Source organism: Carlito syrichta, unplaced genomic scaffold, assembly GCF_000164805.1.
Source record: "Carlito syrichta isolate Samal-C Ts95f unplaced genomic scaffold, Tarsius_syrichta-2.0.1 Scaffold123517, whole genome shotgun sequence".
NCBI lineage: Eukaryota > Metazoa > Chordata > Mammalia > Primates > Tarsiidae > Carlito > Carlito syrichta.
Window position 1 is genome coordinate 127,582 of NW_007067613.1, and position 26,544 is coordinate 154,125.

Genomic DNA, 26,544 nt, shown 5'->3' on the forward strand with positions numbered 1-26,544 from the left:
CCCCTTCTCTGAGGAACAATGTCTTTTGCCCAAGTCTCGCCTTTCCAGAGCCACTGCTGATGCTGTGGCCTCCAGATGCGGGGTGGGCGCCTTGCTCCTAGTCCTGCTTCCATGCCATCACGTCCTCTCTTTCCATAAGAGCCCCCTGCCTCTGAAGCTCAAGCCATGCACCTGTGCCTCCAGCAGGCCCTTCATCACAGCCATCTATCCACCACGATGACTGGCAGACACTGGCTGAATGGTCGAGTGTTTGAGTAAAGGACTGAATAAAAGCTGTTTCTTGGTCCCTCTTCCATGTTTATTTGAGGTTTGGTGCCCGGCGTGTGACATTTCTCTCCATATCTTTTCCTGTGATGATCCCTGGTGAGTTGTCCACGGAGAACCAAACAAAAGCTCGGCTTCCTCACAAGCCCGTCGTCTTCTAAGCAACTTACATCAGCCACACTCGTCAGACCCGGAGTGCTCCGTGTCCTCTTGTCTGCCCACATCTTTCTTGCTTGTAGCCCTCTCAGGCCCTGCCTCTAAGCCCTCGATACTCTGCTTCTCCCTCCTGTTTTTCTCCCCTTCACACACCCTAACCCTGGCCCTAAAATGCATGGAACAGCCCTCTACTACTGTCTTCCTTCAGTCTTGCCCAACCCATTTGAAGACAGGCCTAGCCTGAAGGCTGACGACGCTATTCAGACCTAACGGGGGGAAAAACTTGTGCTGATCCTTGAAGCAGGAGCCCAGATTGCCCCGAGAAGAAGCCTCCCTCAGTTCCAGCTGCCTCCACATGCCTGGCCCTGCTCTGAGACAGCCAGCAGCCTCCCCTGTCCCAGCTGCCCTCTAGCTGTGCCTCCGTCCTCCCCGCCCAGCAACCTGCTTCAGAGTCCCCTTCACACATGCCATCTCCAGATTCTGTTTTTCTTAGTTGCCTTTTTAGTTGAAAAGTAATGCATACCTTAAGAAAATAAGAAAGCTGAAGAAAAGGCTACTGTATTGAGTTGTCCAGGCTCTCTTCTACCTACCATCACCCAGCTCCTGCCCTGCCCTTCCACTGGATTCAGGCTGGAGAGGGTATCCAGTGACCATCCCTGCACAATGTCAAAGCTGAGAGGACTTTTGCAGCCTTGCCCATTGTGCCTCTGTACTCCTGGCCCCTGCCCCAGGCTCTCACAGAACAGCTCTCCGGGCTCTTCCTGCATGGTGCCTCCCCTATGCTAAGCCAGAGTCCACCTCTGTCCATCTCTTTCTGCATGGACCCACCTTGGGTAGGGAACCATGCAACTGTTATGATCCTTACGTGATGCCTTTGAGTGTGAAAAAGGGCAGGAAGGTATAAACGAAGACTATCCCACACAGCTATGATATATGGCTGCCCTGTTCTTAGGAAGCAGCATCTGCTGTTATGGTTTTCAGTAACACATACCTGTTAGTTATTTGCAAAATTAAGCCATTGGCCTTGATAGTGACGTGTAGCTTTGTCTTTCAAATCTTCAAGTTATAACTTCTTATAGGTATCTCAAACTCAACATGGCCAAAACTCAATTAATCATTTATATTCCTAAAGTCTGCTAATCTTTATTTTTTTAGGCTCCAAGCTGGGGGTTGTTCTAGACTTCCCATTTTCTCTTTCTAACCACATTTACTAAGTCATGCTAACTTTAGCTCTGAATACCTCTCCAATCCACTGTGTTTTCCCTGAACTAGTGTCATGACTTCCCATCTGATTTTCTTGCTCTAGCCTTGTCTCCTTCAAGTTCATTTCCCCCATCGCTGTAGAGTGGTGTTCTGCCTCGAGTCTTTTGATAGCTCCTCATCACTTATAGGAAGATTTTCAACATGATCTCTCCTGGTCACTTCTGTAGTCTCGTAACCTACTGACTTCTCTCTCCCTCTGTACTCTAAAAATGCCAAATAGCTGTAGAAACATACACACACACACACACACACACATACACACACACCTGTTAAGCTGTTTTTCACTTTCAGGCCTCTGTTCATGCTGTTCCTTCTGCCTGGAATACAGATGCTGCACCTGGCTTGCCAACACCCATGCAATCTCCTTAGACTCACAGGTGGTCCAGAGGGTGCTGAGTACCTTCCTTTACGTTTTCATACTAGTCCACATCTCAACTATAGCACCACATATGTTAGTCTGAAACGATTTATATGTCAGTCTTCCTTATTAGTTAATAAGTGTCTTGAGGACAGGAGCAGTGGACCTTAAATACCTAACAAATATCTATTCTATTTTTAGGAGAGTGTATCCACTGGTTAAGTTATGAACTTAACCAACAAAACTGAAAGAAGTTGGACTGAAAATTGAAATGAATAAATAACTTCATTACTTCTGCATTTTTCTACATGTTTTATAAAGTCATCAGTGAAAAGATTAAGAATGTGTAAGGACTTCAGCTGCCAAAAATTTACCATGGTTTAAAAAATTAAGAGTTGGTTTTTAGAATACTACACACAATGATTACATTTAAAAATATACAGTGGTAATGCACCAATGTTTTAGATAAAACAGAAAATTTTAAATTCTTTACAATGACAGAAAATCATCATACATTTCAGTAGTTGTTTGATTTGGAAAGTGTTATTTCCTAAAAGAGATTTCTCATTCCTTTTGTTTTTTATTACTTACATGAAAACAAACACAACTTTAAAAGGGAGATGAGTATTGAATATCCTAAAATCCAGAATCCATCAAATCTACCCAAGCATCCTTCTCTACTTTCCAGATGTTTCCTCTTATGATTTCCATGTTCCTACATGATTAGTTCTGGCTCAGAGGGAAGGAACCCTCACTCAGTCTGTCAAAATCCAAACTAGTTGACCTTTAAGGCACAGAAAAACATCCACTATTTTTGAACAAAATGTGGTACTCCTGTCACTTATTTATTCTAAGTAATTTTGGGAGAATTTAAAAAGGGTAATCTGGAATTTTAAAGAATATTAGTGTTACCAGAGGCATAGGAGCATCTGGCATAACTGGTAGTCAATAAACAAATAAAGCGACCCCATAGCAATTTAACAGTTATGAATAGGAATGCCACCAAATAGTATATGTGCTTCTGACAAAGTCCTACTCTTATGATAATTTTCTACTTCCTAATTCAATCACATCACTTTGTGCAATCTTTTCTCATTATACGTTGGCTTATAAATTTTATTTTGTGAGCTTCTGATTATTTTTCAGAGAAAAAAAACAATTTGAAGCCTTTTGAAATCTGAAGCATGCTCTGGGATGTTCTTCAAGCTGAGGTCTGTCAGACTATTTAAAATGCACAGGCACTTGTTTTCTGGCTGTGGCAAGCACCAAACGTGTATAGAAGGAGTCGGGGACACAGCTACCATCAGGCATTGTGTTGAGAGATATTTTGCTAAAATATAATGGGGAAGAAGTTAAAATACCTTTAAATTATATTGGCGCTATAAAGACAGCCCCGATCTCCCGATATACAGCTTTGAATGCTCCCTACCTGTCAGAAGGTGGAGCTCTAAACATATCTGAAACACTGACTTTTATACATGCATTTCACAAATATGTGCAATGAGGAGATTAAAGCAGGAGAAAAGTCTTTAGAAAAATGGCTCTGAAGAATATTCCAGTTCTCTCAGGATAAGATCACCCACTTTTCCCAATATGTACATAGTTAACTAACAAAAAAGATATTTTGTGTATTCTTTTGAAATTTCAATATATTGCCTACTATGAAAACCTAGGTATATGTCAATCATGTAATAAGATGCCCAGAATATTAAGAAGGCAGAGTATTTTAAAAAACCAAGACCGCCTAGTCAAAAACGAGCAAGGTCATGGACACTTACGCGCATCTCGGATGTAGAGCAGCATGGCTACGAAGATGTAATCGACAAGGCTCAGGCTGAGGCCGTCAGCAAACAAGGCGTCCCAGACCACTAGCAGGTCCTGCAGGGGGAACTCTCGTCCAAAGAGCAGCCGCACCCACCGTCTGCAGGGGAACAACACACAGTCGGAAAACAGCACTTTTGAGAGCAGAAGAATGATCATTTTCTCAAGTAACTGTGCCAAAAAATTACAACGTATGAACTGAACACAGTGAGCAAATATTCTATACCAAAAATATAATACAGTAAAATCTAAGTTTTAAGCTTTCAAATGAATTTTACAATTCTGTAACTGAGCCATAATCATTAAACTTTATCCCACATGTATAAAACAAAAGTATTATGCCTGAAAAAGTAGAAATCTTTCACTGTTTATAGATGTCACAATCCCCAAGATGTAAAGGAAAATGAATGTATGTAGTCTGGTAGTTGCTTCACACGTAAGGCTATTAGTTAAAAATATAATTTTCCAAAATTTCATGGTCTCTACTGATTTTCTGTTGTTAACTGGCCTTTTGCACATGTTTATGTGACAAATATTGTAGACAAACTTAGAAAACTACATTCTCACATTACACTCTTGTTTAAAATAATCTATTTTAAAATTAAATGTGAGAAAAAAACAGCGATGTCTACTCTTTTTTTGGTCAAGCATAGATAGTTATTTTAAATGAAATATACAGCCATACTTCATGTGTTAGTTTTAGACTAGATATGCCTGATCAGCTAAGGCCATCTGTCTAGGGGCATTTTCCACACTTACTTCTATGGTCAGGAAAATGAGTTCTCTACACCACAGAGCAGGCAGAAGCAGCTAATAAGTATACTGAACAACATCTGCATGTAACTGTACATTGTACCTGATACTTTAGACTTTCAGTAAAGGTTAACTAAACTATGCATATCTAATTCTTGTAAAAAAAAATAAAAATAATTTAGTTTGACATATTTTTATCTATTTATTTCTAACTTTATATAACATGATCACAATTTCCTCATATAAGATTCCTCTAAGATTTTCAGCTAGAATTCTATGTGATTCTGGCAGATAGTGAAGAATGAAAAATTTCGTATTTCTAGTACTACCAAATAGTACAGAAGAGAATAAATTCTTTAAAAATTAGTTAAAAGATGCTACTTCTTTATAAAATTTGAAACCAAACATAACCATCTGTGGGGTTAAAGTGAGGCAACAACAACAAAAAAATTCATATACTTTCCTCAGGGAGTATTATATTTAAGGAGAAATGAAAGCTGTGACAAAATAGTGTATAATCATAAATATGTATCACAGTTTAAACGGGAACCAGGAGATCAAATTCTTAAGTTTCTTTATTCACATTATCAAATTAATCAGCAGAATAATTACATTGTATTTTCAACAACATCAATTACTTTTAATTTTTCAGGAAAAAATCTAAATGCCTAAGTAACATTTATCTTTTAAAAAATGTTACAGTATCTTTCACAATTTTTATCTACCTTTACATTTTTGCTCCATTGTTAAAATGAGGGGTGACTAACACAAAATATATTTTTGTCTAATGTCTACGTTTATGTGGCTTAGGAAAAAAATTACTTCTCCACACACTTCTAATTCTTTCAAATTACAAATGCTAATATTTACTATTCCAAGAAGCACACAAATATCTCTCAACTAAATAGGTTGCTAGTCTTAATTACAAAGAATTACCCAGTCTTGCAAAGAGCGTCAGGGAAGCAGAGACAGGCCACAAGCAGAGACAGGCAACACAAGAAGTGCACGGAAGACACCATTTGAGCACCTGTTCGTGGAATTTGGGGCTGAGACATGCCTGCATTCTTACAAGACTGAAACATCCAGAAAGGGACTGCTCACAGTTAATTCCATGGACACAACTGGAAGAAAACCCCATCAATGAATCGAACGAATGAAGGTTAACACAATCATGGGTGGGGATACAGTACGACTGCCCTCCACAGTTCAGTCGCATCTTTGGTTTTATCACAGTGCTTCAAGAGCAAAGAAAAGAAGAAGAAGAAAAAGAAACAAAGGAGTCTATTTCTTAGGAAGAATTTATATACTTATTTTCACAAGGAAAACAAAATGCCCAGATACTGCTCAAACTTCTCTTGCAATCTTTCTGCTGGTTAGGGGTTGTATTAACTCAGCTTAAAAATGACCTTGCAGAAATGTAGGCAGCAATCTCCCCTGTGGCACTGTCAGAAGGGTGAACTGCAAACATCTAGAAATCCACACTGAATAAAACTGTCAAACTGTTCACATGTTTACTATCTTCAAAACTACACAGAATGCAATTCTTTAGTATTTTTATATTTAATGTGTAATCTATGATGTGCTGCTTTATGAATGTTTCACCTTGCTTCACTCTTGAAGTTTTACCTTGCCAAGTATTCTGCTACATAATTCCAGGGCAAAGACCAAAATCTGTGTCTGCATTTGAGTTCCTGAGTTCGTGACTTGGGAAACAGAAAAAGAGAGAAATACAGAAAGTTCTCTATAATGAGCACTATACACTTCGCTAAGTGCTTTATGCCTTTACCAAACTCTTGTTAACCACACCGTAAAGCCACCTGCCATGCTACTGAGAGGCAAAAGCATAGCTAATTTAGAAGTACGGGCATCGATCCTGTAGGTGGTGGAAAAAAAAAAAACCCAGGAAGTAGAAAAAAACACAGAAACACGTGAAACACATAAGAAAAAAATATATTATTAGATGCCTGGCATGTCACTTTTACATAAGACTGTTAATAAGTTGTGCATGCAAGAATATTGAAATAAAATGCAGTTTCTTCTATTTTATTTGCAATTATAAGAACATTAAGGCCAAACCCTCAAAATATTTAAGAAGAAGTATATGACTAATGGAACGCTTTGGGAACCAACAATGACCTTATCAATAATTTAATCATTTTTATCCCAATTGGATTTAGTTCATACATATATTCACAACACACAAAATTTCCTGTGCTATTTTGGGCTTTCTTCATTGAGCTTAAAAGCCAAAAAAAAAAAAAAAAATTCAGCTCTTTATGGAATGAGCTACTAATATAAATTATTTCAGTAAGCTTTTATATTCTTAGAAAGCAAAACTCACTCTAAGAAATGAGTCTTGTAAAGAAGTCACTCCCACAATTAACATGCTTTTATTGCAGTTAAAAATATTTAGTGAGAGTTTAAGTTACACTTAAGGGTAGCATTAAACCCCTTCCCCTTAAAGATAGCTTCAGCTTAATTGCTTGATACTATTAATCTTGCTTTATGTATGTTACACCTGTAGAATACAACGCTCATAACCATATACATTTTATCACTTGTAATAATACAATAATTCATATTTTACCAGACCTATTTAGCAATTAAAATCTGTACAAAAAAAGACTGTCTGAGGCATTAAATTCAATAACAAACCACCCAAAGACAGGACAAGTTTCTATGTTTGCACTCATGCCACTATTCTTGATTTTAAATTTCTGTGTAATTAAGCTGCTATTCCCAGGGTATCAGTAACTACTGGTGATATTACAGCTTGGTGAATGACCCAGGGGAACACCAAGAGAAATTCATTCTACCCATCAGTTTATAAAAATGACCCATTTGACTGTGGTTTAAATAAACACAGTCTTAACCCAGAATGGCTGCAGGGGGTTACATAATGAGGAAAAAAAAAAAAGTCCCAGATCTCCATTTCCCTTTTCTTTTCCTTAATGGCCCTTTAGTGAGACAGGGTACAGTGACCTGACAAGGACAAGTAACGCAGCAAAGTCTCACTCAACCTAATGTATCAAACATTACAGGGGAATCTCACGGGATGATAGCACTGAGTAAGCATTCCAGAACAGGAAAGAACACTGTTAGATGTTTGCTCAATGACATTAATTTTGTGGTTTGCTTTCTGTTCACTTGTATTTTTTCAAACGCACAATTAATTTTTAAATAATCCATGCCTGGTATGGAATAAATACAGAATCCAAATTCTGTATTAGTATCAAAGAAAAACAAAAGCAAATCAAAAATCTTTATCTCTGTGGCTGGGCACCTCCTTGACTGAGCTCAGACTCTTCTTATACTGGGTTTCTTTATACTCAGTTCTTTTGAAATGAATTTACCCCGAGTTTTCCTTTACATCAACTCTGTGAAAACAGTCTTAAAATTACAACTAAATGTTACAGTTATTATAATTAGGGTCACAAGGCATTCTTATCTTTAATTCTGATTTCTTTAGAGAACAAAGTCACAAAAAGATGGAAGCCAAAGTAAGTAATTTTGTTTCAGCTTCATACTTATTAGTCTTCTAAAAGCTCTCCAGAATACCTTATAGGAAGATGCTTACCCTGTTTAGTAAATTTTTTTTTATCTAGTCAACTTTTTCAATTAGGTCTTCTTAAACATACTTTGTATCTACCTGTCTTATAGAAAGATTCGAATCCTTCAAGCCATCAAACTCTGCTTCAAAAACAGACCAAATAGGAACTTTGAATTAGTGTGTTCAAAGAATTCAAATTTGCTTTCTCACAGTGTTCCTTGTAATCCATGGTTGAACACAGCTTGGATTTGGTTTTTGGGAATACATGGTAACCTAATTTAATCCCCACAGGATATGTGCATGAACTATTCAAAATGCGTTTTTGACTTTGGGGGAAATTCTCTGTTCCTTTCAGAGGGCAACATAGCTCTTTATTAAGAAAGGTTTCTTATTCCAAAAATAAGTTCCTAATAATTATCACCCATTCCTACTGTAATTTACTTTCCTTGGCAAGTATTTGAAGCTGTTTTGCAGAACTGTAACATGCCCTTTGCAAAAATAGAATGAAAAGTAGAGCCTTGTATACCCATGTTTTTCCAGAGATAAAAGAATTTCATGAAAATGTTGGGCATAGAAGATGGTTATAATGTGTTCTGAGGCTTGACCAACCTCTCTCTCTCTCTCTCTCTCTCTCTCTCTCTCTCTCTCTCTCTCTCTCACACACACACACACACACACACACACACACACACACACACCTCTTTTAGGGGTATATCTGCTCTCTGGCTTATAAGTATGGTATTTTAAGAACTAAGTGTTTTTAGCATGTACGATTTACCAGGAAATTAAATGACACTAATGGAAGAGGGCGGCAGCCTAGTGGGGCTGCGCTGTAGAAGCTGCCCTCTCAAGAGTCCTCTTGTCCATTTCAACAAGGGAGCATCTGGAATCCTTGTCCTGCCTGGAGAGGACTATGGGCATGAAAGTTGCTGAGAAATGACCTCTCCACTCCAATGCCTATGTGGCCCCCACAAGTCAGCTACTGGGTGTCTCCTTGAGAAAATTACTCAGAAGCCATTGCTATATACGAGTAAAGACACAGAGAATTACGTGCAGCTGGTGGCCATGTTGAAAAAATTAATTCTAGGATCTGTGGATACTGGTTTTTATTCATACTACAGACATTTTTTTTGCTTCTAGAAAGTCTGCAAATAGACTGTGTTCTATCATTTTACCTTCAGGAAAGGAAATTATGATAAAATAAATTTTCTAAAGCAGCAGATAAAGATTTGCTAAAAATAATTGCTCCTATCCTCTCCAATCTGAAACTCACTTAAAAAAATAAAACTTGTGTGACTTTATTTTTTTGAAACTGTCACAGATTTCTTCAAATGCCAGTGAGATCTTAACCATACTGGATGACACTTCTCAACTTCCTAATCTCCTGATAAATTCATACACGTTGTTGGAAGGACTGACGTGAGGTATAAACTAAGCTGAGAAATACCAGCATCTATTCGGAGTGAAGGTGAGACCAGTCATTATGTTTCCACAAGCAGTCACTTTTACCTCCAACGATGACAATGAAGACAAGAGTCCTTGTCACTCAAGAAGTGGCCAAAGTCCACAGACTGCTGGGCTGTGTCAACTGAGTTCGAAGGAAGCCATCCTCCAGGACAGCACGGGACCGACTGCCTAGGCCTCTTCCCTGCAACCACAGCTTCAAGTACCCTCTGGGGTTAGTTGCCTCTGTCTCTCTCCCTTCTCATCTCTCCTGTCCTACCGGACACCCTGACCCCAATGGCAGCTCAAAGGCTAGGACACTGCTTCCCCCTGGCGCGACGTGTAAAGTGTCCACACTCACAGTGTCACTGCTCCTGTTCCGTCTTCCAGAGATGAAGGCACTGCTAAATAAATCCCAGCTAAAGGTAAGAGCTCGTTTGGTTTCTCTCCCTTCTCTAGCAGGTCACAGGCTCCTTGGGGTGATGCGTCAGGCACAGAGTAGGGGTTAACAAATGGCTTTAAATTAATCTGAATCTTCCTCCCTGAGCCAGCTCCCCCCGCCAAGGGTCTTCCTGGACTCGGGTCTACAGGTTGGCTCTCTCAAGGGCTTCCTTGCTGCTCGCCAGTCTTTCCCTGGGCTTCTCATCTCTCCGTGGGATCCCTGAACACACATTGTCAGCAGTAAGAGATCAGGTCTATGTAGGAATTGATCAAGGCCTCCTAGTCCTGCTGGAACCTTCCCCTTCCACTGCCTGACTCTGGCCCCTGCACGCCCACCCCTCCAGTGCTCCTGCACTGGGGAGTGTGGTCTACCAGGAACCTGCTACTCAACATGTACTTCTAGGACCAGCACCACCACCTGCAAGCTTGTCAGACATACAGACTCTACTCTCAGGCCTCCAACAAAATGCTTCTGGGTAAGAGACTCCATTTTAACGAGACATTCACATGATCTGCATGTACCTCAAAGTTTGAGAGACACTGTGCCAGGTGACAGATCCTTCTTTCTTGCCCTGTTTTGGCTCTTGTTGTCAAGGCGCCTAATATCCACCATGAATTCATGTAAGAAGTTACTCCATGAGGAGAGAAAAGGCATACATTATTAAATGGCTTCCTGATTAGAGTGCTGGTCTCAAACTTTAGCATGCATCAGAGTTACCTGGAGAGCTTCTTAAAACACATTGATGGGACGCATCCCAGAGTATTCTGATACAGAAGACTTGGGAAAGCCTGACAATTCGTTGTTCTAGTTGTTTTTTTAAAGAGATGAGGTCTCACTCTGGTGCCCAGACTGGACTCAAACATCCTGGGCTCAAGTGATCCTCCCATCTCAGTCTCCCAAGTAGCTGGGGCTACAGGAGACACTAGTGTTGCTGATGTGGGAACCGTACCATGAGAACCATGACGTGGGCGTTAGGTTTTCTCTCTCCATCTCCTCAGCTCACTCCTGAGCAGCCCCCAGCATGTCCAGTCATTCAGCCAATGGCCACTGCATGTTTAATGACTAGGACACAAAGCATGCATGCCAAACTTTGCCTTACAATCCTACCTCTCTTAGCTTCTATACATGGCATTTTCTAGGAAAACGCTACTATGGAAACAAGAGCCCATCAAAAGGAGAGACACAGACTGAGGCTGAGAGAGGCAGGAGAGTACCAGCACTGCCACGACCCCAACTGGCATCTCCTCTCCCCATGCCCATGATGCTGGCAGCCTGGCCGCCCAGGCATCCCTAAGACAAAACAGGCACGGATGATATTACACCTGAAGAGCTAAACTCCAAGAGACATTTCTCCAGTGGTGATACTTTTCAACTCTTTGATGTCCTGGTGGAAGAGAAATTTCAGCATAGGAGAGTTTTCCATCTCAACACACGTTGGAAATAATGACTAGTACCCAAGTGAGAACAATTCAGAGCTTGTGATGGCCAGGGAATCAGCTAGCATCACTTATGTTTAAAAAGAGAATCAACGGCAGCAGTAGGAAACTGCCTGGGGGGTGGGGGGGGCACACCTCATCAACTTGCCTAATGAACATTTGTATATCTAACCCCGAATTGCACCCCACATCTTCAAAATTTAAAAAAGAGGCATTTTACACTTAGGTGTCATTTCAGCAATTTTCTTATTAAAGTATTCCTTTTTTGCTGTGTTGTACATTCAGATAGCATAACTGCAATATTTTTATTTGGCAAATAAAAATTAAGTAAAGCTCCCCGCCCCCAAAAGAGAAAGAATCAAAAGCAGCCAAAGGAATGAGAAAGATTTTGAGTGAAACAAAGGGCAGGCTCCTGCCATACCAGGTTGCAGGTCAGATGGAGGGATAACCAGAAGTGGACATCACAAGGGATGATGTGGAGACCTCATCTGGCTTTCTCTGGTTGGCCTAGGGTTGGAAGCAGGGGTGAGGCACAACAGGGAAGCTGGCCAAGTCCTGGCCGCTCTGGGCTGATTCTGCTGCAAAAGTTGTAGTTTGGCTTCTGGGGTGTCTCATGTGGGCCAGAGTTCTACTGTCACATATAGTCTGGTCACGACCCATTTGCTTTCGACATGGATCCCAGGCTTCTCAGCCTATGCCTGCTCCCAGCCTAGAATGAGCTATAGTTATAGAAATTCACAAAATCACTTTCCCTGATTTTGACGAAGTCCAAATGGAGACTTATTTGAGAGGCAATGGCCGTGGGAGATTTGTTTCCCTCTTTAAAAAAATCCATGAGAAGTATAAAATAGTGAAGCTTAAATTCAGTTTTCTGCATCCGTTGAGAGAAGCTGTGAGTTCCTTTGAAAATTTAATAAAGTTTATGAACCCTGCCCCCTGAAAAATATACACACCCATGTCTTATCACACTTGTTCACACACAAACCATTTCATGAGTGTGACTCATACAGTGGCCTTAAATTGAGACGGTATGTGATTATACTATTTTTTGTTGTTGTTTGTTTTGTTTTGTTTTGTTTTGAGTTGGAGTCTCACTCTGTCACCCAGACTGGAGTGCAGTGGCCGCTCCCGGCCACCGCAGCCTCAACCTGCTGGGCTCCGGTGAGTCTTCCGCCTCAGCCTTCCGAGTAGCCGGAATTACAGGCATGCGCCACCATGCACCGGCTCATTTTTTGATTTATTGTAGAGATGAGGTCTCGCTGCCTTTTAGATACTTGTATTGCATGGAAAGATTTATTCTACTGAAAGGAATACATAGTCTCCTTGTGCCTGTTTCAAAGTATCTCCTTGCATTTTATAAGAACAGCTTCTCAGCCAGGCTCGGTGGCTCAGCCTGTAATCCCGCGCCTTGGGAAGCTGAGGTGAGTGGACTGCCTGAGCCTGCGGGTTCAAGACCCACCTGGGCAACTTGGCGAGACCTCATCTTTACAATCAATCAAAAAATTAGCTGGGCGTGGTAGCGTGCGCCTGTAGTTCCAGCAACTTGGAAGGCTGAGGCGGAAGGGTCGCCGGAGCCCAGCAGTTGAGGCTGCGGTGGCTGGGAGCGACCACTGCACTCCAGTCTGGGAAACAGAGTGAGATTCCATTAAAAAAAAAAAAGAAGTTTCTCTTCTGTCTTGAAGTGTCCCTGGTATGTCACTGCAAATCTGGAGCTAATCTGTGTAGCTCAGCTGTCAGACGGCCTGTGAGTCAGCACTCTGCTGGGAAAACACCCAGGCCTTGGCGATACTCGCCTTCCCTGAGCTGGGGGTAGAAAGGCAGAGGCCAGAGGAGGTGAACATTCTTCACTGACTTCTGGCTCATGCCAGCCTTGCCCTGACCATAAGAAAGAATGCTATGGAAAACAGTGAGATTCTTCATTTAATAACTATTTCCTGAACTTCAATTGTGGCAGGGACTGTGCTTGGCCACAGACTGATGCCATGCTGACGACTCTCAATCATAGCATGGAAATTATTCAAAGCAAATCTTTCAGCCAGTAACAATCCTCTCAGTCTGGCTTCCCACAGTCACTGCATTTTTCTGAGCCCCTCCACACCAAGCCCCCCAATCAACTGGAGTATGTTCAGGGAATGCAAACTAATGGCAACATTAGCAAGGTATAATTAGGAAGGTAAAAACAATTTAAACATCACTAAATACGTTTCAAAGCCAAATATTAATGGTTTTTGGATTATCCGCCATTTGGGATTACATGTGCCCCTGGTTCCTGTCCGTTAATGCAGATGATCAAGAGCTGAATGTCATCTCTGCAGGGGGCTCAGGCGACTCACTAGGAGACAGGGAGAAACAGCAGGGAGAAAGGAAACCAGAGGCGCCAGCTAGGGCCCAGGGCAGTCAGCCCCACCTCGCTCATTACCTTGGGTAAGCTGGTTTGGTTGAAAGTGAGAAGTCTATTCGATGGTCATACATTCCCTTTCCCTTTCCTACCAGTGGAAACAAAGCGTTAAAGAGGGACTGGCTGCTGCGTCCACCCTGGCTGATGGCTAAAGTTTAGAGGCCAAACCACTCCACACCAGCTCTACATGCATGCGCATACTCTCTGTTTTTAAAGGACAAGCACACACTAACCAAGGAAAATGCCTTATTTTATGCATAGAGGATTACAACTCAGTGTCTTCACACAAACACCATTTCTGAAAATGGACACCACCATGCGTTCCATGACTTCTGAGGTTTCTGAAAATGCTGCCATATTTGATCTCCAAATAAGCTTCACCTGTATAAAAGCAAGTGGTCTGAGGAACACATGCATTCGATGCACCTGGGGAAACCCCTGCACGTTTCTGAGATGCAAGGTGGTTTCTTTGCTCAGCCCGCATTTGTGATCACCACTCCAATGCACAGGTAGGAGCGGGCCCTGGGCAGAAGCGTCCCGTCCCGGGGGGAACATGGCCCAGGTCACATGGCATCAAAGGCAGGCTGCAGGTTCATGGTGACACTGTAAACACCAGTCGGCTTCTTTAATCCCCCAAGGATATCAAGTCAGAGATGGGTTTTGAAAATTGCCTCTCGCATGAATGTAGAGGGTCACAGATTCAGAATGCATGATGTCTACTGCTGCTGCGTCACCTGGGTAGTAGCAGGGTTTTTCTGGATAGAAGAAATGGCACTTTCGGAAGGACCTGTCTTGATGACTCGAATCGGCTATTTCCTGAGTGCCCCAGTTAAACACAGTGGCAACCACAGCTCCAGAGCCCACCAGAGCTAGAGCTTCCTTTCAGGGAAGCTATGAAGAACTGAGAACTTACAAAGAAAATTAAACTGCCACCCTTGGCCAGCCGATTTTAGAAAGATTTATGAGGCCCAGAATTGTATTAGAGGCTAATGGGGAGAAAAGAACTTGGTGAAGCTCAGTTTACTGAGGGCATCATGGCAGATACTATGTTCACGCATTAATCTGCTGGCAACCAGCTCAAATATGAAGCAGCAGAACCACCGGCACATGGAACACGTGAGTTCCGTCAACGCCCACACTTCCTCTTTGCACCAGCTACCAGGTACTGTGGGCCACCCAGGCCTGAGAAGCTCCAAACACACAACCTCCTCAGCCAGCTCTGCCGCGACCACAGGTTCCTCCCTGACCACAGCCCCCATCGCAGGCGGCTCCTTGCCTCCTCCAGCCCCCTCCCTCTGCCTTGTCTGATCACTGACCCTGACCACAGTCTCATGCCCTCTCTCACTGTTTACAGCCTCCTACTCCCCTGACCATCTGAGCACTGCCCCCAACCACAGCCTCCTTTCTCCCAGTTTTCTCACTTCCCTAAATCTTTTATTCTCTGTGTGAACTAAAATGAAAACTATTTGGGATTATTGTTTTGTTAATTTAGAGGGGTTTTTTTTGGCATGTGGTGAGAAAGAATTTTAAAGAACAAGAGGACACACAAGAAGCAGCACTTTCCCATCCCACCCTACGTCCCCTCTCCAACTACACATCCACCCTTCCAAGGGCAGCCAGTGTTTTTTTTATAACAAACATTCGTATGTTTGCAAGGACCTTCTAGAAACATACATGGAGGTATGTGTTTCCAAACTGAACAATATCAATGTTAAAATGAATATCAGACAAGATTAGTAGTCGTAGAAAAACTCTGTTCTTTTTATGGCTGTGTAGTATTCCACAGAGTAGATGTATAGTGATTTAGCCAGTCCTTTTAGTTCAGGGACACTTAGAGCCCTTCCTTTGTTATTACGTGTGATGCTATGCTGACAATCTTTGCATAGGTCTTTGTGCTTGGAAGTACATCTTGGGATGAAGCAGGTTGCTCACTTCACATTGCCTCAACACTTTACCATAGGACCTCCGATCGCAAAGAACACCACTCGGTGATCTTACCAAAAAAGGTAGATTTGGGACAACTGTAAAGCAGTGGTTTTCAGAGTGCAGTCTCTAAACCAGCAAGACCTGGAAATGTGCTCAGACTGCAAATTCTCGGACCCCACTCATCCACACCTACCAAATCAGAAACTCGGGGCAAAGCTCAGCCATCAGTGTCTCCACAAGCCTGGTGAGGGCTTCTGATGCAAGCTCGGGCTTGGGAAGCACACCTTTGTGTGTACCCAGGAGAACACGGTGCTGGGCAGGAGTGCTACCGGGGTCAAGAAGGCTTCAGTGATTCCCGGCTTTTTCATCTCTTTTCGGCTGGGGTGGGGGTCTCTTTGCCCAGACAGAAATTTTATTGTAATGTCAAATCTACCAAACTCTTATGGGTTTGTGAGTTCTCCACCTAAGAATGCAACAATAATCATTTAATTCCAGTTTTGTTTATATCATTGATCCATTTGGTGCAAAAATAGAGAGTAAATGGCTAATTAATTCTCAAAACTATATTACTGAATAATCCAAATTCACTGTTTCCCCAATGTACTGAAACTCAACTTTCATCATATATTTAAATTCCCATATGTATTAAGGGTCTGTTTCAGAATCTCCATTTTATTTTACCTATGGGTCTATCTAATGTGAGAAATCCAAACCATTATTATTATAGTATCTTTACAACACACTAACAGTGGGAGGAGCTAATGACTCTTTTACTCCAGAACAAATTAATCTGCTTGTAAATCAACTCAAATATGGAGCATTCCTGGCTATAACTAAATATATGTGCATTAAAAATTGTTTTTACAATTTACTTTTCATTTATACATGCATATTTTTCTATAATATTTTAAACTATATAAATTTTTTTATTATTTATTTTCTCCAAAAGAAAACATTTCTCAATGTGTTAGTTCTGTCATTTATGTTTTATTGTGAATTAAAAACTGCTTTTAGTTTTAACCCCTTCCTTTTTTCTTTAAATTTATTTTGCTTTTAATTTCCTCATTACCTGAGATGAATGTTTAATTTATACACCTTTATTCCTTTTGTTAGCAGTTTAAGAATATAATGCTAAGGATTTCTAAAAGCATCATTTTAGTCAAAACCAATAGGTTCTGATCCATATACTTTACCATTTTTCTCTAGGAATTTTGCAATTTCAGTTTTTATTTCCTTTGAGTATGAGAGTAGAGAAAGTCTTAACATTTTCTGTGAGAGGTATTTCTTAGGGTTGTTTTCTATTTTTGAGATTAATTTCAAGTTTTGTTGTCAACAAAAGCAACCTGTACCATTTCCACTATGTGAAATTTGCTGAACTTTGTGTGTCTGCTTTTTAAGAAATATTTTATGGGTACATTAATTTTGTTCTCTATGTATAGTATGAGAGAGAGAGAGAGAGAGAGAGAGAGAGAGAGAGAGAGAGAGAGAGAGAGAGAGAACAAATGAGCTCAAACCCATCAGATGTGAACTGTCAGGTTCTCTCTCTCTTCACCTTACAGTGAGTCTGCCTGATTTACCACAAGTTAGAAGAGGAACATGTCACTTGCTACCACTGCATTCCTGTGCATTTCTCCTCATATTTCTTATAGGTCTTCGTTATAAATTCTGCTGTTATTTGGAGGGAGGATATATAACAATTAAAGAAAGATTTTCCTTGTGAATTGTAAGCATTTTCACTGAAAACTATTCTCATTTATCTCATTCAATGCAATTTGCTTTAAGCTGACCTTGTTTGATAAGTATCATTATACAAGCCCTTATTTCCATTTGCTTTTCCCGGTATGCCTGTGCAAATTATTCTATTTTCAGTCTCTTCCTGTTTTCTTTGCTTTAGGGGTGATTTTCTTACAATAGAATAGGGTTGACTTTATTTTATTTCTTAAAGATAGATCTGACTTCTCCTCCAGACCATGGTGGTCTATAAACATGCAGACATGAGAAGGAAAGCAGCACAGTACTGCGATCCCCAACTCAAGAAGAAAGGGAACCAGGCAAACCCTGCAATCACTGGCTTTCTACCTGGAAGCACTTCCAAGAATACAGAGCAGGAAGAGGAAGCAAAAGCAGATAGCATCGGTCTCAGAGTTGAAAAGACAAGAGACTGGTGGCTGAGCACAGTTTGCAGGAAATGTCACCTTTAAAGGAGGAAACTGTGCAGAGAACCATTTCCAGAGATCTGCCTGGGGTTTCCTTAGGTGTCTGCTGAAGGCCGGGCTGTACACGTGCAGGGTAACCCTTAGGAGGCCAAGCAAGGTGAAAACATCAGGAAAAGCTGTGACATGTGAGTGAAAACAACGCAAGGCCTTATAATGCTGGGCATTCAAACTGGAGAAAGAGCGGTGAGTGCACACATGGAGAATGCAGTGGGAACCCCAAAAGCACTGTGCCTTAGTGACAGGGTTAAATTGGCCCTTGGGTTGGAGATACATTAGAATCATGTTTTTTAAAAATTTAAAAACAAGTCCCAAAAGGATCAGTATGGTCTTGAAGTAATTTGACAGCCTGCCAAAAGTAAACCCAACATTCCTTTAAAGTCTAAAATTCAGAAGTTCAGGAATGCAATTCAGAAGGTGCAGCATTTAATAAATAAAAAACTATCAATCATGGGAGGAAATAGAAAAATTTGATCAGCCCACAACTAAACATTTCAGAAGAAGTAATGTTAGTTTATCACAAACTTCTTCTGAAGATATAAGAAGCAGAGACTCCTATTATGAGGCGAGCAATGCCAAGATCCCCAAACCTACCAAAGACGCTGAGAAAACTGCAGACCAATATTCACTGTAATTAACAGCACTGACATCCTTCACAAAATGTAAGGAAATCACCACCAACCATATGACATTACTATCTACAAATATCCCAAATGATCTGCCAAATAAGCTACTTAAACCAATAACTGAGTTCAGAAATAATAGAGGATGAAAGATCAATAGCTCAGTCAGCTGTATTTTTATAGACTAGAAATGAATCACTAGAAACTGAAATGAAAACTACCTTTACAACAGAAGCAAAAAACTCTATAAAATATTTAGGGATAAATACAAGAAATAAGTGCAACATGTGTATGCTGAAAACTACAAAAAATGATGAGAATCACAAAGTCCTAAATAAATGGAAAACTGTACCATGTTTATTGAATAGAATAATCAATATTGTTAAGATACCTACTTTCTTAACATTGATTTTACAGATTCAATGCACTCCTAATAAAAATCCCAGCAAGGTTTCCAGCAAAATCAACAGGCTGATTCTAAAATATGAATGGGAGAGCAAAGGACTGAAAATAGCCAAAACAATTTTAAAAAGAAAAACAGGCCGGGCTTGGTGGTTCAGCCTGTCATCCCAGCACTTTGGGAGGCCGAGGCAAATGCATTGCCTGAGTCCATGGATTCGAGACCAGCCCGGGCAACTTGGTGAGACCTCACTCTACAATAAATCAAAAAAATTAGCCAGGCATGGTAGCGCACGCCTGTAGTTCCTGCTACTTGGAAGGCTGAGGCAGAAGGATCGCCAGAGCCCAGCAAGTCGACACTGGGGTGGCCATGAGCATGCCACTGTACTCCAGCCTGGGCGACAGACTGAGACTCCAACTCAAAAAATAAAAAAGAAAGGAAAACAAAGTTATAGGACTCATACTACATGATATACAGAATTACTATAAAGGTAAAGGAATCAAGACAACATGGTATTGGTAAGAGACACCTATATCAAGAGAACAGAATAACATTTGGAAACAAACCAACATATATATGGTCAATCGATTCTTGCTAAAGATGCCAAGGAAATTCAATGGTGAAAGGATGATCCTTTTCACAAATGATGTTGAAATAATTGCATAGTCACTACAAAACAAAGAACACTGAACCCATATTTCAAGCCATTTAAAAAAATTAACTCAAAAATGGATAATAGGCTTAAAGGCAATAATTGTAACACATCTTGAAAGTAAGTAGGATAGCCGGGCATGGTGTCTCATGCCTGTAATCCTGGCACTGGGAGGTGGAGGCGAGAGGACTGCCTGACCCCAGGGGTTTGAGACCAGCTTGGGCAACTTGGTGAGACCGCGTCTCTACAAAAAATAAAAAAATTAGCTGGGTGTGGTGGCACATGCCTGTACATCCAGCTACTTGGAAGGCCAAGGTGCAAGGATCACCTAAGCCCAGCAGGTCGAGGCTGCGGTGGCTGTGAGCATGCGACCGCACTCCAGCCTGAGTGACAGAGTGAGAGTCCCACTCAAAACAAACAAACAAACAAAAACAATAGGAAAATAAGCAGGGGAACATCAGTGACACTAATGTACACAATGATTTCTTAGGACACAAAGAATTCTAATAATAAAAAAGAAACTGATAAATTGAACTGTATCATAGTATCAAACTTCTCTTGGAAAGACACTGTTAGGAAAATGAAAATACAAGCAATATGCTAGGAGAAAACATTTACAAAATACATATATGAAAAAGAATATAAACAAAAAATATTTACAAGTTACATATATGAAAAAGAATGTACCAAAACCTCTCATAACTTGATCATAACACATAACCCAACTAAAGAAAGAAACAGAAAAGAGATGTGAACAGACATTCCACCAAAGAAGACATACATACAGTAAATAAAGATATAAAAAGATGCTCAACGTGATTATGAAGAAAATGCAACTTAAAGCCACAAGATACTACTACATTTTCATTACGATGACTTTTTTAAAAATGGCAAAACCAAGTGGTGACAAGGATGCAAAGTAACTGCAACTCTCATAGGCTGCTGATGGGAACACAAAATAGTACAGTCATTTTGGAAAGCAGCTGAAAACTGTTTTTGTTGTTTCTTATAAAGCTGAACTTGTATTCACCAAACAACCCAGTGATCTGTCTCCAAGAGAAATATGACCCACAAACACCTGCATGTGAATATTTATAGTGGTTTTATTTGCCCCAAACTGGAAAAGCCCAAACGTCCTTCAACTGGATAAACAAACTGTGGCATACCAAATAATGAACTACAACTCAGGAATAGAAACAATGAGCTGCTGACACAGGCCACGACAGGAGGAACTGTAAATGCATTACGCTAAGTGAAAGAAACCTGACACAAAAGGGTCACACAGCATGATCCTATTTCTGTGACATTCTGGAAATGGCAAAGCTACAGAACAGGCGGAACAGATCAGTGGTTGCCAGAGACTGACTACAAAGGCGTGTAAGGAAAAATGGGAAGGTGAAGGAATACTTCTGTTTAGGGATTATAGTATAAATGCACACGTTGGCCAAACTATACTTCAATAAACCTGACTAAAAAAATTTATGACAGACACAGGCATATTAAGTCACAAAAGCCTTGAATGCTAAACACTCACACAAATAAAAACGGTTTCTAAAAAAAAGGTTAATACAGTATTAACGTTGAGGGAGTGGAAAACCAATGGCGAAAGAGACAAACCCTCTGTGACTGCACTCAACCCCCAGAGCACCAGGAATTTGTAAGGCAGGAATTTGAGGAGTAAAGAACCTCATGGAAATACAAACAGGCACCATACAGAAAAAATACCATATAGAATCCAGCAGAAAATCTGTCCTTTAATTCAACACGCAGGCATATAGTGGATGCTTAATACGTGTTTGTTGAACACATTTTCTTAGCTATCTTTAGTTAAAACTCTGGTACGCCTGGGCTGGAAGGGACTTCCACGCCTCTAGCCCTGTCTTTACCAGCACACCTAGAGATGGTCGGGGGTGGGGTGGGATGGAGAAGTCTTCACAGATATCACCAAGAATTGCTCACCAACCACTTCCTCGATCACCAGTTAGCATGCTCAGTCATCTTCCTACTGACCCAACCTGCCACTGAGGGTCCATCTGCGGTCATCTGGCAGGATACTGGCAATTGGGCAGTTAGGAAACTGAGAGGTTAAGCGACCTGTCTGGTCATCAGTGCGACAGTGGCAGGACGGGGACTCACTTCTAATCTGATTTACCATCAGTATTCCCTTTTCCTTATGTCACAATGCTCCTAAAAATTTGCAATGCTGAGTTGCTAGCTCTATTACTTTCAAACATATCTGTTATTTCCTATGATATAAATAATGTCTTCAGAAATTAGTAGTGAAGACCCAGAAAAAAGTCTGATAGAGCTTCCCCAATTCAAAGCTCACAAACACTAACTTACAATACATACAACTCTTTGGGCTTATAAATGCAAGTCCACAGATACTAGAATTATATCCATCAGCCACAAATGTTTTGGTCTGAACTGTTTATACCTTTATTAAGTAAGGGGTGAGGAAGCAGCAGTTTCCACTAAGAAATGTTTAGTGGGTAAAACTGAGGAAAGAGGGCAGAGGAGCTGGGGAGGTGCCAGCGAGAGACTCCCAGTGCCACAGGTCGCCTCCCTCTGGATGGACTCTCGCTCCACCAAGTGCCACCACAGGCCACTGAAGGGCATCTCTCTCACAGAGCCCGAGGATGGCACAGGCTTCTGCTGCTGGAACTAAAGTTTACGAACCGGGGGAGACACCTTGCTTAGGTCCTCTGTAACATCTGTGGAGATAACTTGATGATTACTCAGCCACCCATCAACGTAAATGGGATTCTATAACAAATGCACTTGATACAGTACTATGCTGAGCATTAATAAAAGGTGATATTCAAGTCTGATGTTCAGGGACAAATAAGTAAGCTATATATACATGCTATACTTTAACCTGCTAAGTGAACTAAAACAGATCATTTTTAAGCAGGCGATTCTCGGTTACCTTAGCTTTATGGAAATTTAGTGATACATGTCAGTTCTCATTGATAACCATTTACTGCTTGTGGAAACACAAACAGAAAATATAATAAGACTTTGACCTCATGGAAGATTAAAAAGAATCCATATCTGTAGGTTAACTTGCAGAGGATCAGATAACAACTGCAAACCCAGCGTTAGAACATGGATCCTAAAAGCAGAGCCCGGCTTTCCTGACATCAAGAGTGTCGGCTCACCTCAAGCTCGTGCTGCAGAGGGCAGCCTCCTGGCCTGGCCCTCCTCTTCCCACGGGCACTCCTGGGTCGCCCTTCCTCGGCCTCACTCCCCAACATGTGACCCAAGATCCCACAATAAGCACTGTCCAGATGACAGCTGCTACTCTGGGCTGTATCACGCCTTCTCCTCCCGCTTACTGGCTCCCAGTCTTTGATAAAACGCAGCATTTATTTTCTTTATCTTGACCATGGGCTACAGCCACAGAGCACTTCAGGAGAAACTTCGGAACTCTAGCCAGATGTCCCCACTGCAAATGACACTCTTCAAACTCGGCAAGACCCTCGCCGACAGGAACTGGCCGCGACAGTGGAACAGGGCCATGAAGGGCACACGGCAAGGCCGCAGGGGCCTGTTGTGGCCTCAGCTGTCTCCTCGCAGCTTCCCCACCACTCCTCGTCACAAGCCCGGTCCGGGACCTCCTCCTCCTGGCTCCATTTTCTGTCCTGTCCAGTTCAGTCTGTGGTTTATGACTTGACCTCAGTTCCCCTCCTTCGCAATTCACCTGTTCCACCTGGGGAGCAGAACTCCCCACCCAGACAAGGTCAACCGTCCTCAGCAGCCACGCGCAGGCAGCTGGAGAATGCGCAGGGCAAGCCCCCAGACACGGTGGCTGTTCACATAAATTCAGCTATCCTTCAGTCTCAGTGGTGTCCTCAGCTCACTCTGTTTTTTCATAGCGACTGCTCAGGTGTTCGTAGGTATCGTCAAACTCGCACCTGCCCTTCTCGCCATCAGCCTCGACACACAGCCACAGCTGCCCCACACTCAGCCTTCAGGACTCTCCCATCCTCCTAGCACCTCGCCTGGAATCCCCGGCACCTACCCCTGTCTTTCCGCCTCTCCTCCTGGCCAAGTTGGAGACGAGCCCCTCTTGCGCAACCATTTATCTGCTCGGTCGTCGCTCCAGCTTCGGAAACGTTGCTGCGATTTTCAGACACGCACACAGCGCCTGCTGGCCACGGACTCCTTCTGGACGCCCACCAGCGCCGGAGCCGCAACAGGCGCAGTGCTCCCCTCCCGCAAGCCCGCCCCTGTGGCACGCTCTGCCCCGGCTGACGGGGCACACCGCTGAACGCTGCTCAGCGGCCCGTCTCCTCCTCCTCGCCGGCCCCGCCCTCTGCCATGTCTGTGGTCTGAAGCTTTCTGATCCACCCCGTTCCCCCGTGAGTCCACGCCACTGGCATCTGGCCCACCTGGCCGCACTGCCTCTCTTCAGTCCCCTCCTCTTATGCCTCCTGAATGTGCTTCTGTGTTTACAGTCCAGACCGGGGCTCCCGCGCTTGTGACCTTCGGTGACCTGCTGTAGCCCTGAGGACGGGATCCAGGTCCAGCGCTGGAGGGGCAAGGCTCTTCCTGACCCCACCTGCAGCTCCTCACCAGCCTTCCGCCGCCACCCCGGACGGGCCGGTTCCGGCTGGGGTTCAACAAGGCACTGACTCCTCCTCAGCCACCCTTTCCTCTCCAACAACTGAGTCTTCAGTGGCTTACCTGCTCTTACGTTCACTGGCATCTGTCTCTGTTGGCGACACCCACGATCTGCCAACTTTCTTCCTCCCCGGCTGCTGACGACTGGACATTTGTCCAGGTCTTCTCCTTCCTCTCTAATGTCCTTCCTTGTATTACTGACACGCTCCACAATAGAGATGCTCATTAAACACCTAATGACTGTCTGCATGAGATAACTTTAAAAAAGGAAAGCATAGTCTGTTCATCCACAAATACTCATTAAGAACATACATATGCCAAGTTCTGTGCTAGGGGCTGGACACAGCAATGGACAAGACAGAGCCTGCCTTTCTAGTGCTGGGGGAGGGCGGAGGGAAAGCAGAGCATAAACGAGCACAGAATAAACCACAAAAACCACAAGGGGGTCAGTGAGAGACAAAGGAAGTGAAGGAGCAAGCCGTGGGGATGCCTTGGGGCGGGTGGGCAGAGATGCTGAGCAGGAAGCAGTGAATGCAAGGGCCCCAGGTCGGAGGCCGACGCTGTGAGCTGGTGGAGCAGCAGAGGCCAGTGCGGCGGGGCAGGGGCTGGGAAGATGGGGCTGGAGAGGCAGCCGGGCCCCGCAGAGTGTGGTTGGGGAGGACTTCGGACTCTGTTCCAAGGCTGTGCTGGCAGGGCTTATAGCAGGAAGTTATTCTAAAATGGGGCGCCCTTGCTGGTGTGCGGAGAAGAGGCTGTAAGGAGACCCGCACGAAAGCAGGGAGGCAGCGAGGGGCACCAGTGACAGGATAGGCCAAAACTGACCGAAGGCCTGGACTGAGGTCAAGCCCATGTGATCTGCTGACACACGTGCGGTGGGAGGGAATAAAGCAATCCAGACGCTTCCCAGGCTTCAGGTGGGCAAGGGGCTGCCCAGTGTCAGTTTATGTACAGATGGGGGAGATGGAAAGGAGGACAGTTTCTAGGAGAAAACCAAGAATGTAGTTTTGGACATGGTCAGTTGGAACAATCCCATGGATTTCCGAGCAGCCGTTAGGCAGGTGGGTAAGCGGCTGTGGACCTCGGAGGAGAAGCAGAGGCTGGAGGTGCAACTCTGAGAGTCATGACCTTCAGGTGGGCCTCGAAAGCCACAGGCTGTGTCACGCGATCACCCAGGAATCAGGTAAAAGAGAAGATCTGGGAACCGGGCCCCAGGACACGTCACTGTTCAGCAGCCAGGGCAAGCAGAGGAAACCAGACGGGATGGTCAGGGACTCGGGGGAAAGAACAGTTGAAGAACGAGGAAGAAATCAGTGGTTTCACAAGGCGGAGCCGTGAAGGACTTGCAGGGGGACCACTGCACGTGGCAACCCGGGTGAATGTGGGTGGCAGAGCGCGGGGCAGGCCTGAGGACGGGCTGAGGCTGGCTGGGGAGAGTGTGGAAGTTGAAGAAGCAGACGTGGGGTTGCTGTCCGCCCTCTCCAGCGGGTTCTGCTCTGCGGGTTAGCAAGAGGCGGCATGGCCGGAGGGGCATGTGTGGACAAGGTGAGGGGGTACTGCGTTTGCCCCCACTCCTTGGGTAGGTCACCGCGTGTCCCTCTGCTGCGGGTAGCATAGGACAGGGGCAGGGGCGTTCCCTGGGCTTGAACAGCTGCACCAGGGCACCGAAGACGACGGCCGGTAGCAAACTGAGAGGGAAGGCTCCAGGCTGGGTCTCACTGGACCAGCGAAAAGCCCTCGGGCACGAAGCAGAGCACAACCAGTTGCCTCCAGTCTCAAGGAGAGAAATGCTGCTGGGGACGGGGAAGCCAGCAGGGACGCAGTGTTGGTGCCCACACGAGGGGCTTGCAGGCTCCTCGGGGCATCCCTCAACCCCTGCAGAAACAGCTGCTTGCTCAGCAGCATCCTGAAAAGCAATTCCCCATGAAGCCATAAGTGGCTCGGGCCCGACACAATATCGGGGACACCCTGAACTCCCACAGAGGACCAACACAGTAGAGGCTTCACGCAAGCAAACCACAGTCGACCCGTGGAAGCGGTGGCGGAGGGAAGGGGATGGTGATGGCTCGAACCAGCGTTGAGGGCAGAAGGGGGGTGTGCAGGGGGACAGAGACAAGTCTCAGTGTGCAGGCGAGAGGCAGGAAGCTGCTGGGTGACCTGCCTGTGGGAGCCGAGGACTTCCCTTCTGTGTTCTCGGTGAAACAAGTGCAAGGGCATCCCGGG

The 26,544-nt window shown here is 43.5% G+C and overlaps 1 protein-coding gene across 2 annotated transcripts in view; it reads right to left on the minus strand.

Annotated features, from left to right (window-relative positions):
* TBC1D5 (TBC1 domain family member 5) overlaps positions 1–26,544 on the minus strand; it is a 317,366-nt gene that overhangs the window by 116,125 nt on the left and 174,697 nt on the right. For both annotated transcript variants that reach the window (XM_021707719.1, XM_008048448.1), the window contains exon 12: positions 3,820–3,962. In XM_021707719.1, coding sequence (XP_021563394.1) covers positions 3,820–3,962 — 143 coding nt within the window. The remainder of the gene's footprint in view (positions 1–3,819; positions 3,963–26,544) is intronic.